This window comes from Saccopteryx bilineata, chromosome 6, assembly GCF_036850765.1.
Source record: "Saccopteryx bilineata isolate mSacBil1 chromosome 6, mSacBil1_pri_phased_curated, whole genome shotgun sequence".
Lineage (NCBI taxonomy): Eukaryota > Metazoa > Chordata > Mammalia > Chiroptera > Emballonuridae > Saccopteryx > Saccopteryx bilineata.
Window position 1 is genome coordinate 138130480 of NC_089495.1, and position 13853 is coordinate 138144332.

General features: G+C 41.3%; 1 protein-coding gene across 6 annotated transcripts in view; it reads right to left on the minus strand.

Annotated features, from left to right (window-relative positions):
- Window positions 1-13853, minus strand: part of KIDINS220 (kinase D interacting substrate 220) — a 108367-nt gene that overhangs the window by 9504 nt on the left and 85010 nt on the right. For 2 of the 6 annotated variants that reach the window (XM_066237241.1, XM_066237240.1), the window contains exons 25-26: window positions 12690-12803; window positions 11902-11958 (exon numbers count right to left, since the gene is read on the minus strand). The exons of 2 other annotated variants lie outside the window; for them this stretch is intronic. In XM_066237241.1, coding sequence (XP_066093338.1) covers window positions 11902-11958; window positions 12690-12803 — 171 coding nt within the window. The remainder of the gene's footprint in view (window positions 1-11901; window positions 11959-12689; window positions 12804-13853) is intronic. 2 more of the 6 variants (XM_066237243.1, XM_066237242.1) reach the window with 1 other exon arrangement.

Here is a 13853-nt window from a genome sequence, read left to right on the forward strand (position 1 = left end):
CCCTGAGAAATATTTGCCTGTGGTCAATTACATAAGAATCTCCTCGATTACAGAGATGGACACTGAGATCTAAAGGGGCTAGGTTTTGACTTCAAGGTTCCAGAATAAATAGCTAGTTAGTGGCAAATGTGGACCAGAACCCTAACATATCAGGCCTTACAACTTATTTTCTCTGCTCTATTTTTCAAGTTTATAGAAATAACCGCAATAAAAAGATGACAACCCAACCAGTACAGAAGGTAAGATCTCTCCTGTTTACCATCCAATCTAATCTTAAAATAATAAAATTTATCCTATCCTCAAGGATATGTAAATTTATATTTTCTACTGCCTCTCATCATTACCAGAACAAAAGCAGACTATAACACAGCCAAAAGTACCTAACATTAAACATTATTCAGTCAGTTGTTAAACATTTGTCACATAAAAGCATAACATATTATTCTATGAACTGATAAATATATACACAGCATATCTCTATATTATATACAAATACAAGTACAGCTAGGGAATAGGACAGTTGAGGTAGCTATTTCCTAAGAGTCAGGGAGTCTTAGCCAAGTTGACAAGTATGAAACAGGTCCATAAAAGTTTGGGTATCAATGACTTGAAGAATTACATTGTATCAAACACGTTTATTCAGTTTCTTTTTAATTAATATAAATTTAAAGTATGCCATATATTATATAGTTTGGGGTTAAACTGCTTCAAAAATACTAACAGAAAAACACTAGGATTTCAGTAATTTAGTCTTCATATCTCCATACAGAGTTCCATTTTCAGCCTGGATGCATATAGCCAATATTCAGTGTGAATTACCTAATCTCTGCTCTGGCCAGGACTCCAGTACTGTGTTGAATAAGAGTGCCTAGAGTGAGCATTCTTGTCTAGTTCCTAGTATTAGAGGAAAATCTTCCAGTTTTTCACCATTGACTATGGTATTAGCTGAGAGTTTGTCATATATGGCCTTTATTATGTGGCAGTATTTTTCTTCTAACTCATTTTATTGACTGTTTTAATCATATGTGGATGTTGCATCTATATTGATAAAACCATGATTTTTAGCTTTTATTTTCATTAATGGGGTGTATCACAGATTGATTTGCATGTGAACCATCCTTGTGCCTTGGAATGAACATCACTTGATCATAATGTATGATAATGTATTCTTTTTGGCCGGTGGCTCCTCTTTCAATATTATGAATATTTCATTCCATTCTCTCCTGGCTTGTAAGGTTTCTGCTGAGAAATCTGATAATATAATAGGGTTTCCTCTGTAGGGTTCAATCTCCCCTTCCCCACCGCCAGCCCTGATTGCCTTGGGAACTCTGTCTTTGTCATTGACTTTTTTATTGAACTTATTGGGGTGACATTGGTTAATAAAACCATACAGGTTTCAAGTGTACAACTCATTAAGACATCATCTGCACAGTGCCTTGTGCACCCACCCACCACCCAAAGTCCAGTCTCTTTCCAACCCCATTTATCCCCTTTGCCCACTTCTACCCCCCACCCCCTTTCTCTCTTCCACCCCCACCCCCCACCCCCTTACTCTCTTCCACCTCCCCTCACCCCACCCCTTTCTCTCTTCCACCTCCTCCCACCCTCTTTCTCTCTGGATATCACCCTACTCTTGTCCTTGTATATGTATCTCATATATATATTGCTTAATCCCTTCACCTTTTTAAGTATAGTTTTAATACAATGTATCATGGACAAGGTCGTCTTGCACTGAGATAATCAGGCATTCTGTTAGCTCCTTGAATTGGAGTGTCCAGCTCTTCCCATCGGTTTGAAAAGTTTTCCTCGGTTATTTCTGTGAGTAGACTCTGTTCCCATCTCCTTCTGGTGTGCCCATTTCCCCCATGTTGCTCTTTCCAGTGGAGTCAGTCAGACAGTGTAGAGCTCTCCACTTAAACTAGTAGTTCTCTCCTCTTCCACCTGCACCACATCTGGATTCTACCCTCCAGCTTGCTAATTCACCCCTCCCTCTGGCCTGCTCTGGTTCCAGCGCTTTCTAGTGCATTCTTCATCTTGGCTACTGAGTTCTTCAGCTCCAGGGCCACTCTGACTCCTTTCTGTAGTTTTAATCTCCTCTGCAAAGCACTGCCTGAGTTTTCTTGTATCTCACTGAGTCTTTTCATAACTGCAAGCTTAAATTCTCTGTCATTTAAATCACAGTCTTCAGTGTCTTTGTGATTGGTTCTGGAGACTTTTCATCTTCTTTCTGAGCTGCCTGTCATCTTTGTGGACCTTGGTGAATTGTCTCTCCGCCTGAGCATTTCAAGTAGTGAACACTCATCTTGTAGGTTCCGCTTTTAACAATTCGGCTGATTGGTGAGAAGTTATCTTTCGTTTCCCAGTAGATGGTGCCATAGCACAAGTTTCTGCTTCCGCTTACCTGCACAACTGGAACCTCTGGAATCTCAGTGGAGTCATGTACAGTGTCCATATCCTCCCGAGGTGGCAGGCGTCCCCTCTGTATCCAGGCTGCCTTGGTCTCAGGACACCACCTGCCGGGTGGAGTGTGGCAGGTTGTGGGGTGCCAAGCCTGAGAGTTCCCAGTGCTGCCTCTTTGTACCCAGTGGCTACCTGCCATGCTGGGCTGCCCAAGGGCCTCTGCTGCCTCTGCCAGGTTCTGTCTGTACTGGGCTCCACCAGGACGGTGGCACGGAGTGAGCAAGGGGAGGCTGTGGGCGAGCGTTGGGCTCTGCCTCCTTGCTAGTCTGGTCACTGGCACATAGTCCCGCACTGCTGTGGAGTCCTGCCCATCACAGGGCTTAGCTGCAATGGGGACCGGCTGTCCAGGCAGGAGTTCTGCTTCTGCCCCTCCCACCCTGGCTGCCCGGTGGGGACTGCAGCCCAGCTCCCCCTCCACTACCAAGGCAGACAGGGCAGTGGACATCAGATAGCACCTGCACAACCCTGTCCTCCCCACAGCTCCCCCGACACAGCCACCGGCAGCGCACCCACAGCGGTTCTCTTTAGGCTGTCGGTGTGCTGAGCAGAGGGTCCTTTGCTGGATTACAGTTGTCTGACTTGTCACTTTAAGAAGTGAGGCAAAGAGGTCTTCTCACTTTACTGTGATGTTGATGTTACCTCCTTCTATGAATTTTTAATTATCATAATTATTTTTATCTTTTCTTTCTTTTTGAACAGCTTTATGGAGATCTAATTAACACACCATACAATTCAATCATTTTTGGTGTGTTTACATAATTGTGAAACCATTCCCACAATAAATTTTAGAACATTCTCATATCCCTGAAGAGAAAGCCTGCTGCGTTAGCAGTCACAGGCATCCTCCACCTCTCCCAGAACCCACTGCCAGCCCGGCAGCCACCAGCCTTCTTTCTGTCCCTACAGATTGGCCTGTTCTGGGACTTCATACACACAGAACCACATAACACGTGACCTTCCATAACTAGCTTCTTCACCTACTGTAGTGTCTTCAAGGGTTGTCTGTGTTCTAACATGTGTCAACACTTCACTCTTTTTATTGCCTAATAGTATTTCTTTTAAATTATGTCTTTAAAAAACTTCTTTCCATTGATTTGAAATGGGGGTGAAGGGAGAAAGAGAGGGAGAGAGAAAGAGAGAAGCATCAACTCGCCACTCCACCTAGTTGCTCCATTTAGCTATGAGCTCATTGATCAGCTCTTGTACGTGCCCTGACCGGGGATCGAACCTGTGACCTCGGTGTGCTGGGATGATCCTTTACCCACTGAGCAGCCAGGCCAGGGCCGTAAATAATCTTTGAAGCATTTTTATTTCTCAATCTGTCTCCTATCTATAGTTATACTTGTTTACATTTTCTTGGTTCAAAAATCACAAATGAACAGTTTTATCACCAAAATAAAAAGTGACTGAACTGAATTATAACTCACAGAATAAAACAAATATCCAGGAGTCCATACTGAAATAAATAATTGAATAAATAAATGAATAAGAAAGAAGAGACAGCTTTTCCTTACAGAATTTCAATTAATAATGTAGAAAAGGGAAACAAAGTCAGCATGAGGAACACTCCACGGTAACAGCGGCTGTACACAAGCTGCGTCAACACAGACTAAAATAAATGGCAAAAGTACAAGTAGAAACAGGATGTCTGCAGAGTTTCAAATTACCTCCCCCAAGGTATTTATTCATTACGACAAAAAAATAGAACTCTCCTATGTTGAGAGCTAGCAGATGCCACCCTAACCAAATGATCAAGTCTAGCATCAGCACTGGGAAGACTTGGGGCTGTCATGGACCCTCTAACATGATAAACCAGGAAGGGAACAGCGTCACTCCTCTGGTTCTCTTGCCAAAGATGTATAAACGCCATCTATTCATGAGGAAATGCTGCTAAAGCCATATAGAAGAACAGTCCACAAAATAACTGACCAGTACCCTTAAAAAGTGTTAATTAATTAATGAAGGTCATGAAAGACTAGGAAAGACTGAGGAATTGTCACAGATTACAGACGTCTACAGATAAATAACAAAATACAACTGAATTGGGTCCTGGACCACAGAAAGAGCATTAGGGAAAAACCGGTGAAATTCAAATAAAATCTGTAGTTTAGTTACAGTGTTACACCAATTTTAACTTCTGCTCTTAAAAAATATACTATAGTTATGAAAGATATTAATATTAAGAGAATACTATTTTTGTACCTTTTCTTTATGTCTGAAATTATTTTAAAGTAATTTTTTTAGTCACAAAATACTCCATTTCTGATGGTGCTCAGGACAGGTATACAGCCATGGAGCAGGGGAGCTCTTTCAGCCAGGAAATAAAATGTTAGTGTCTCCGTTCCATGGAGAACCTGAGACTCGGCAATAGAGTCTTTTCCTTTAAAGCAAAACACCACATAATTTAACTTTCGTGATCTCCTTTAAAACTTCCATTTTATCAAGCATTTTAAAATATATTTCCTCTCTCATCAGGGATAATGTAAAAAACATGTATTATCCCCAAATGACTTTCAGAAGCTTTATAAGAAAAGATACATACACAGACATGAGTCTGTAATCATCAAAGCTATAGTCTGACTCAATTATTTGTAACTTGCCGATAAGTTAAAATGTTACAATATGCTTCATTGAATAAAGGAGAAAAGGTTATCTCCTGCCAGTTTAAAAAAAATTATATATAATAAAATTATTTTGGTACTAAATGACTCTTACTAATGAAAATGATTTTTGGATAGATATCTCATAAAAGAAAGGAGAAAGAGTACGAAAGTGGTCAGGAAAAAGCATATGCAACAATTCAAGAGATAAATACATAATAGAAAACTAATACTACTTTGCATAGAGTGGTAATACCTTCAAGTTTATCATGCATTCTTCCTTGATAATTATCTGCTACTAGTCAAGAACTGATAACACTTTACATTTAAAAAAAAATTTCTAACAAAAATTGAATGCAGAAGATGTCAGTTTGTTTGAATTGTTAAAACAAACTTCAAAATGCATACAAAATCCAAATTTCTCCAGGCCAAAGTAAAACTAACAAAACAGATGAAAGTTACCTTGAGGTAACAGTGTAATACTATATTGTAAATAGATTAGAACCAGAAACAGCACCTTTGGTAAATTTATGAAGTAAGCTCAGCTGATTGGCCGGCAGTGAGCGCCATGCAGAGGCGGAAGCCTCGGACAGTGTACCTAAGGTGCTGGAGTGAGCATGTGCACACACAGCCCAGGCAGAAACCTCGGACACAGCCCACCCCAGGCACGGGAGTGAGCATGTGCACATGCAGCCCAGCAGGAAGGAGTCAATGGCTGCCTTTAACTGTGGAGGAAGGGAGGGGAGTTTCCACGGAGAGTTTCTGTACCTGTCTCTGGTTGTTAAACCCAAAGTCACACAGCTTTACGGAAGAAACAAAACAGAATGAAGGCTACAAGCGTAAAGTAAACGCCAAGCACAGACACACATAATAAACACAGGCAGCATTGGTCTTTTCTGCGGCTTTGAGCAAAGCCACCCCCACAGCAATGCAGAGCAAGGAGCTGCCACACGCTCACAGCGGGTTAAGTTCACTACACGTGCTCGGTCACTTTAAAACTGCACCCTCAAACTTTCTATTTTACTGGAAGAATACATCATCGGTCATACATTCAGAAAACCAGGTAAATCAAATTTGTTATGAAAAAGTCAATCCTACCTCATACAAGTTTAAATAAGGTTAATCGTTAAATATTCTGACTAAAAAGTTCCACGCTTCATTGCAGACTAATTTGATAAGGTCTAAATACCTGGAACTCACATGATCACCTTATAAAATGAAATATTCTCTAGCTACACTATAGTTAATGTTCAAAAACATACTTTTCAAATTTAGGTTTGTTTCATTAGATTGAGGCACATATATAGGCACTAAAAATACCATTTGAAAAGAAAGACCTTAAGAGCTTTGCAGCTAAAGAAATCATAACTGTAATGAGGAAAAGTACCTGCCTACCATGATAACCTAAACTGTTCTAGTGACGGAGACTTTTAAAAATTCTCAAAGCAGACACATTGCCATTAATTGTTTTTTTGTACCTATTAGGTTGATGATGGTAAATAGTCTTAAAATAGTTTAAATAATCTAGAGACAGCCAAGCACTAACTCAGAATCGAGTCACGGCTGTGCAGGCCATGCTGCGCTGGGTCAGCGGCTTACTTCTTGTATTCCTTACCCCAGCCCCGCCCAGAAGCCACTCCTTCCAGTCTAGGGATCAACCTCACTATAAGGAGGCACACCTACGGAGACTGAAAAATAACATATCAAAAAAGGAGCATTAAGGAAAATAAAATTTACCACAAATGATCCAAAACACAAAAGAAAGCTATTGTTATGGAAAATTTAACTTACTGTTTGAATATATAAGAAATAATAATTAGGTCCAAGTTGACAGGTGAGGCTTAACACCACATTATAAGGGCAATGTTTTAAAAAACAAAAGTATTAAAACAACTGAAATGAATGTGATTTTGTTATTTTTTTACCCTTTAACTATAATCTAGGATTTCAACAATATCATATCTGTGTGAAAAGATCTCAGTTTAGTTGTGGTTTATTAGTTATTTAGAAACAAGTTTTCATCAACTGAAGTCTGGCAAAAGGACTTTCCAGTTGGAAGTGAATACAACTGTTTGCTGTATTACTAAGGAAAAACTAAGTCAATTCTTTCGCCAGCTGGAACAGAGAAATAAAAGCACACTTTTAGGACACTTTAGAGTGCGCCTCCTGAGAGGTCTCACAGAGAGCTCGCAGGGAGGCTGTCGGCCCCAGCAGAACGGAGCCGCCCGGCCCAGGCCTTACCCACAGCGGTCACACCCTTCTTGCCCATGTCTGCTCCTGAACAATGAGAAACAATGTGATTGGGACATAAAGTCGCTGGAAAAGGGGTTACAAGTTCTAAGCCAATGGTGGAAATAAAAACTTCCTATAGGTGAGCCCCATCTTTCTTTACTGTTTACTTGGTCGCTGCACTGATTGGATCATTTAATGAAAATCAGGACCTTCATTTTTTTTTTTTACAGAGACAGAGAGCAAGTCAGAGAGAGGGATAGATAGGGACAGACAGACAGGAACAGAGAGAGATGAGAAGCATCAATCTTTAGTTTTTCATTGTGACACCTTAGTTGTTCACTGATTGCTTTCTCATATGTGCCTTGACTGTAGGGCTACAGCAGACCGAGTAACCCCTTGCTTGAGCCAGCGACCTTGGGTCCAAGCTGGTGATTTTGCTCAAACCAGATGAGCCCATGCTCAAGCTGGCAACCTCGGGGCCTCGAACCTGGGTCCTCTGCATCCCAGTCTGACGCTCTATCCACTGAACCACCGCCTGGTCAGGTGGACCTTCATTTTTTTTTTTTTTTTTTTCTGAAGCTGGAAACAGGGAGAGACAGTCAGACAGACTCCCGCATGCGCCCGACTGGGATCCACCCGGCACGCCCACCAGGGGCGACGCTCTGCCCACCAGGGGGCGATGCTCTGCCCATCCTGGGCGTCGCCATGTTGCGACCAGAGTCACTCTAGCGCCTGGGGCAGAGGCCACAGAGCCATCCCCAGCGCCCGGGCCATCTTTGCTCCAATGGAGCCTCGGCTGCGGGAGGGGAAGAGAGAGACAGAGAGGAAAGCGCGGCGGAGGGGTGGAGAAGCAAATGGGCGCTTCTCCTGTGTGCCCTGGCCGGGAATCGAACCCGGGTCCTCCGCACGCTAGGCCGACGCTCTACCGCTGAGCCAACCGGCCAGGGCCTGGACCTTCATTTTTAATACCTTTATTGACCCAGTAGCATTCATCAGTCTCTAATAGTAACAGTAATGGCACCCTGTAGGTCGGGACACTGTTGTCACACTGCCTCTGCTATCCTGAAGGTCTTTACAGCTACCCCTCATGCCTTTTTCAATGGCTATCAAAGTGAGCTAAAGGAGGCTGTCTAAAGGTATTGCATCAACCCAGCAGGGGAGGCAGAGAAAGACGGATCTAGTGGTGCTGGTCACTGTCCCTGGCAGCCTTCCCATCTGTAAGCTCGGCTATGGCAGGATTTCCTCAGTTCTGTTCTCTGCCGCACCTGCCAGAACAATGCCCGGTGGACAGTCACCGCGTCCACAGAGCCTGCAAGCCATGGACAGGCCTCCGCGGTCTGCGCTGCCAAGCCAGGGAAGCTGATGAAAGAGCCAAGAACCACCCTCTCCTGGCTTCCACTGAAAAGGTGCTTCTCACTGAAATGGTCACCACCACAAGAGGCGTCCCCTTAAGTAAAAACAGACTACAGTATTCATAAAAGCAGCTCTCTGAAATACCGCAGCCCTGAGGCTGGGACAGGCTGCCACGTGGGTCCTCCCGGTCGCGGTCACAGAATGACCTGCATGCCACTACTTCCCTGTCAGAACTGACTGAAAGAAAACACCGAGCACAACTCCCCTGGAAAGAATGCCACGTCTTCAAGTATTTGGAGCATAGAAATAACCAAGAAGTCCTAAATTCTAAGAAAACAAGCCGACTGACACCTTTTAGGCCAGAAAAGCATCAGCAGATAAAAGGCTGGGTTCACCTAAACTGCCTGGACTACTTTTACCGAGACAAAGGTTTTTAAACACGATAAATAGTTTTAGTTTCTGGGTCTTGAAAGCTTCATGTAAAAAGTGTGGCCTTTGGGGCGGTAATCATAATTATTGGGTTCTACAAGCAAGCTGGTGCTGAGAAACCCTGAAAGCAGACCTGGGGCAGGTCTGCTTTTCCCGATGAGGCAGCTGAGCATCAGAGAAGTCAAGTGGCCATCCAAAAAAGAGCTAACCAGTAGGGTCCAGTTAGTGTGAAAGACCACACCCGCGACTAAGTCACATCCAGTGTGGCAGCAGCAAAGAAGGCGGCAGGCCCCGCGGCATGGGCCACGCGGGTTCTCCTTCCCCACCTGGCGCGCTCCTCGTACTGCTCTGAGTCTGGGAAGGTCACTGGGGAGCAGGACCAGACCCTGGGCACCGGGTTCTCAGAGCATCCTCCAGAGCAAAGGCAAGTCCACAGTAGGGACCAGCGTGCTTTCTTCACTGGTTTTACACACTGAGGTTCCGATTAAAATTTCATTTCTCAAAAAGGCTTCTCTGCTTTAAAGGTTTGAACTCAGGTCCTTTCCAGCTCTAATATTCTGGGGAGTGTATCTTGGGTCCCATAATATTTTTTTCCAGTTTTTATAAGATTTGGCATATATTTTCTTTATTATAAAATTACAGGAGAAAAGTTAGCATAGACTAGTATTTTATATCTTTGTCTTTGTGAAGCACTTGGACATACCTATAATTTACCTATAAGTCCTTGGCGGGCCTTCACAAGACACCATCATTACAAGTTCCTTAATATGAGAAAACCCAATTATTTTCATAAGGACCTACTTTATAAAGGTTTATCAGAAATTCCTCAGGGTAAAAAAAGATGAAACCACCTATATTGAAAAGGCTATAGTTGGTTAACTATGGCGTGGCTTTGTTGGTGGTTTTTTTTTAACTCATTATTCTGTGCAGTAACAATTTATCAAAAATGTTTATGTAGCTCCTGACTCATCCATAAGCAGCTCTTGTCATCATGACAAGTGTTCCATTAAGGGACAGATGAATGAGCAGAGATGGACCTGGTCTGTAGTCTTGTAGTTTTCTACTGCAGGACTGGAGAGCCACACGGGCCAAAGACTCTGTAACATCTATAGTGACTACATTGTGTCGGTCCAGCTACCAAGACCCCAGACAGTGTCCCCATATACAGACACTTCTCCACATTTCCACCACTGCTTTGAGTTGGCTTTGAAGTAGGGGTCTACTTTTTCTAGTCTTCTACAAAACAAATTTTACAGGCTACTATCATTGTTAATTAAGCTCAGTAAGTATCTATTATTCACTAAGCAGATCACAAAATTATCTTTTCATATAAACATAACAGAAAATAGCTGGTTATTTTACTAAACAAAGGCACTAACTATTTGGAACATCTTCACTTTTTGTTATTGGACTTTTAAACACATCTCAAGAACTGCATTACTTCCCCTTTCCCAAAACTCATTTCAAAATTGGCCAAATGCTCCCCACTGGGCCCTGAAAAGACACTGCAAAACACCTTGTAACTACAAGTGTCTGTTCATATTCTTAAGCACAGGAATAGCTTCAGCATGTCTGTGTCACTGGGATACCAAATTCTTCAGTGTCTGATTTTCATCCAAAGTCTGCTGAGGAGTTTAGCTCAGAGAACTGCATCGCATGCATGAACCTAGGTATTAAAGGCTCTCTGTACCTTGCATATAGAGGTAAGGATCCATGGATTAAAGATTCCTCTAACACCCAAATGGAATTATTGTGGTTTATTGTGTCTATCATTTGTGGATAATTGAAGATGCTCAAAGGCGTCAGCTAAAAATGTTAATGATTTCAAAAGAATCATCAACCCTTCAAAAAAAATACCAAAATGGTTCTTTCTCTCTCTAACATTAACTCAAAACTAAAGTTAAAAAATTATTGTCTATCCAGATGCATGTGTTAAATTAAAACATTATGGGTAAACTCAGGATATGGTATTTTATCATATTAATTCCAACTGTACACCACAGCTCAGCACAGCTTTGGATAAAAGTGACCATGCTGACATGCACATAATAACATTCTGTAAACAAATCAGAACCAAAATACAACTGGGCTCTTCAATTCCACATTGTATAAATGACAATCTTAAGGGTCATCACATTAAATGTATTTCTTATTAAGTATAAAGTCTGGCTTTAATAATAAATACACAAAGTATCTTCCTATACAAGTTTGTCCGCTTGTCTTTTAAACCCACTTTAAGGTGTTGGGGGGAACGGGGGATTTCAATAATTCCCTTCACATGTTGAACTTGCTGTGTTTATCTGAAAATTCTATTTTAATAAATACACAGTTAAGAAAAGTAGTACTGCATTTACTACAGTTACACTAACTGGACACCTAGACTAAGAATGAGTCACTCAAGATCCCATTCTGGTCTACATCATCTGGCTATCTGGTTCATAATGTCTCTGTAGTCCAGGGTGACTGGGAGATAATCAGATATTCTGCACATGGAGTACTAAATGCAGGCCTGAGAAAACCAGGCAGCAGTGAAGACAGCTCCAGGCTAACCGCCAGTCCAATGTTCCTTGTAGCTGCTGCAAATTCCTTCCTCACGGGACAATTTAAAACCCAGCCCCTGTCATTGAAAAAGGGGAAGAGCAGGAAGAAGTAAAGGGTCAACCCTGGCATCTGGACTAATCCACAGACATGTGATTAGTAGTCAGCTACTCTGCACTAGCTGCCGTCACACCACAGCGGCGGGGTTAGGCACGGGGGCACCGCAAGCAGACAGTTGTCACTGCCACGAAGCACAACACGCTGGCGTTCCACACACGACTACCGTTACCCGTGAGGAGGCTGTGGGTGAAGGGAGCCCCTCAGCAGCGTCCTCCTCGATAACCTCCTAACAACACAAAACGAGAGTGTGGGAGAAAGGTGAGGGCGGCCGAACCGGGATGGCGGATGAACATGACGTTAACAAGATGACATAAGACATGGAAACCTGGAGGGTTAGTTTCCCTTCATGACAACATTTTAAAATTTACATAGAAGGTTAAGTCCTATATCTTTTGCCTCTTAATTTATAAAGATCTATTAACAGGGACTTCTTTTTTAAAAATTACTTAACTTTATCATCAGGTAAAACTAACATGTTAGGCACAAAAGCATTTTGTTTTGGATTAGATTCAATAGTATATTTGAATAATTTCCTTATCCTATTTAATTTCTGCCATTAGTTTAAAGTTTTCTTTCCATATAGCAACTAATTTTTATCTACTAGGGCTAACATATACACAGGTACCATATATGCATGTCCTTTAAAAAGATATTAGAGCTGAGCAGATATAAAGGTTTAGTGTTAGAAGTCTGGTAGCAAGCACTACATTAGGAGCCAGAAACACTGGTTGTAAACAACCTAACATCTATCAGCGATGGCTGCTAGTCATTTCCTTCCATAGAAATTTAACAGAAAGAAAACAAAATACATTTTATGTTAATAATAGCTTATGTTTCTTAAAACTATTTATAAAATAAGTTGTACTGTTTTATCACAAATAAGGATATAACCAAACTCTAATGTTCTAAGATGTTTCTTATTAGGTTAATACTTTAGTTACCCTTTTTTATACTTACTAGGCCATTGCTTTGATCTCTGGGCAAATTCGGTTTTACTGATGGGCGTGAGATGAGATGTTGGGAACCGCCAGGGTAACACCTTGGCGTGTAAAGGTATGGGGCAAAGAATGGCTATGGAAAAACACGTAACAGAAGAACGGGATAAACAATTACAGAAATCAAAGTGTAATGAGATTTATCAAATGAAACTAACCAATTAATACAACTCCAGATTTTAATGCAAGTGACAAAACAAAAGAGAAAAGCCTTCCTTGTGTTCTGTAAGATAGCAAACCCAAACCTGATGTATCATTTAAACGTTTATATTGTTGATTTACTAAGAGCATTTTTTTTAAATAAAGCAACCAGAGTTTTACTCATTATAATTTGACACAAGAGTTTTTCTTTATATTTAACAATTTTATGAATTATTACCATGGGTCAGGTTCTAAGTGATTTATAAAAATTAACTAACAATCTTTTTTTAAAAAAAGCAGAATGAAATTTTAATAGAAAACTATTGTTTACCAAAAAAAGATCAGCCTTAAATAAAATTTTAAAAATCTCTGTTATATGAAAATACCCCACCTGGTATGGACTCCAGGAGTATTTGTTACCCTGAGTGCCTAGAGTTACCCTATCTCCTAAATAAGCAAGCATATTTCAAAATGGGGAAGGCATAGTGAGGGTGAGATTTGTAACTATAGCATTAATTTTTAACAAGCTTCCTGTTAAGAGGAGCTGGCAGATCATATGGGCTAAACACAAAGATTAAAATTCCCCAAGCTTCATCACACTGAACCCACACCTCTTCTGCTCCTGCCGTTTTAGGAAAACTATTCTGCTTCTACTTTCAGACTAAAACCTCAAATAACTAGATCAAAAAATAACTAGGCCCAAAACATGAGAAAATGTCAAATGTTCTAAAAATAACAAAATGTTATTAGAATATCACATGACTGTTATTCATGTAAAATTAGTGAACACAAGGTCTCAGCCTAGATGTCTGATCATTTTAGAAAACAAACTATATGGTCTCAAAGGTTCAACTGTCATCTCATGAGCAATGGAGCCACCTTAAATAAAATTACAGCCAAATTTAAGGCTGGAAAACAACACCTGCCCCTCACACTGCCCCCCTCGCCATCTCAGCACCCGGGGACAGACTACAGTAGGAGGTGC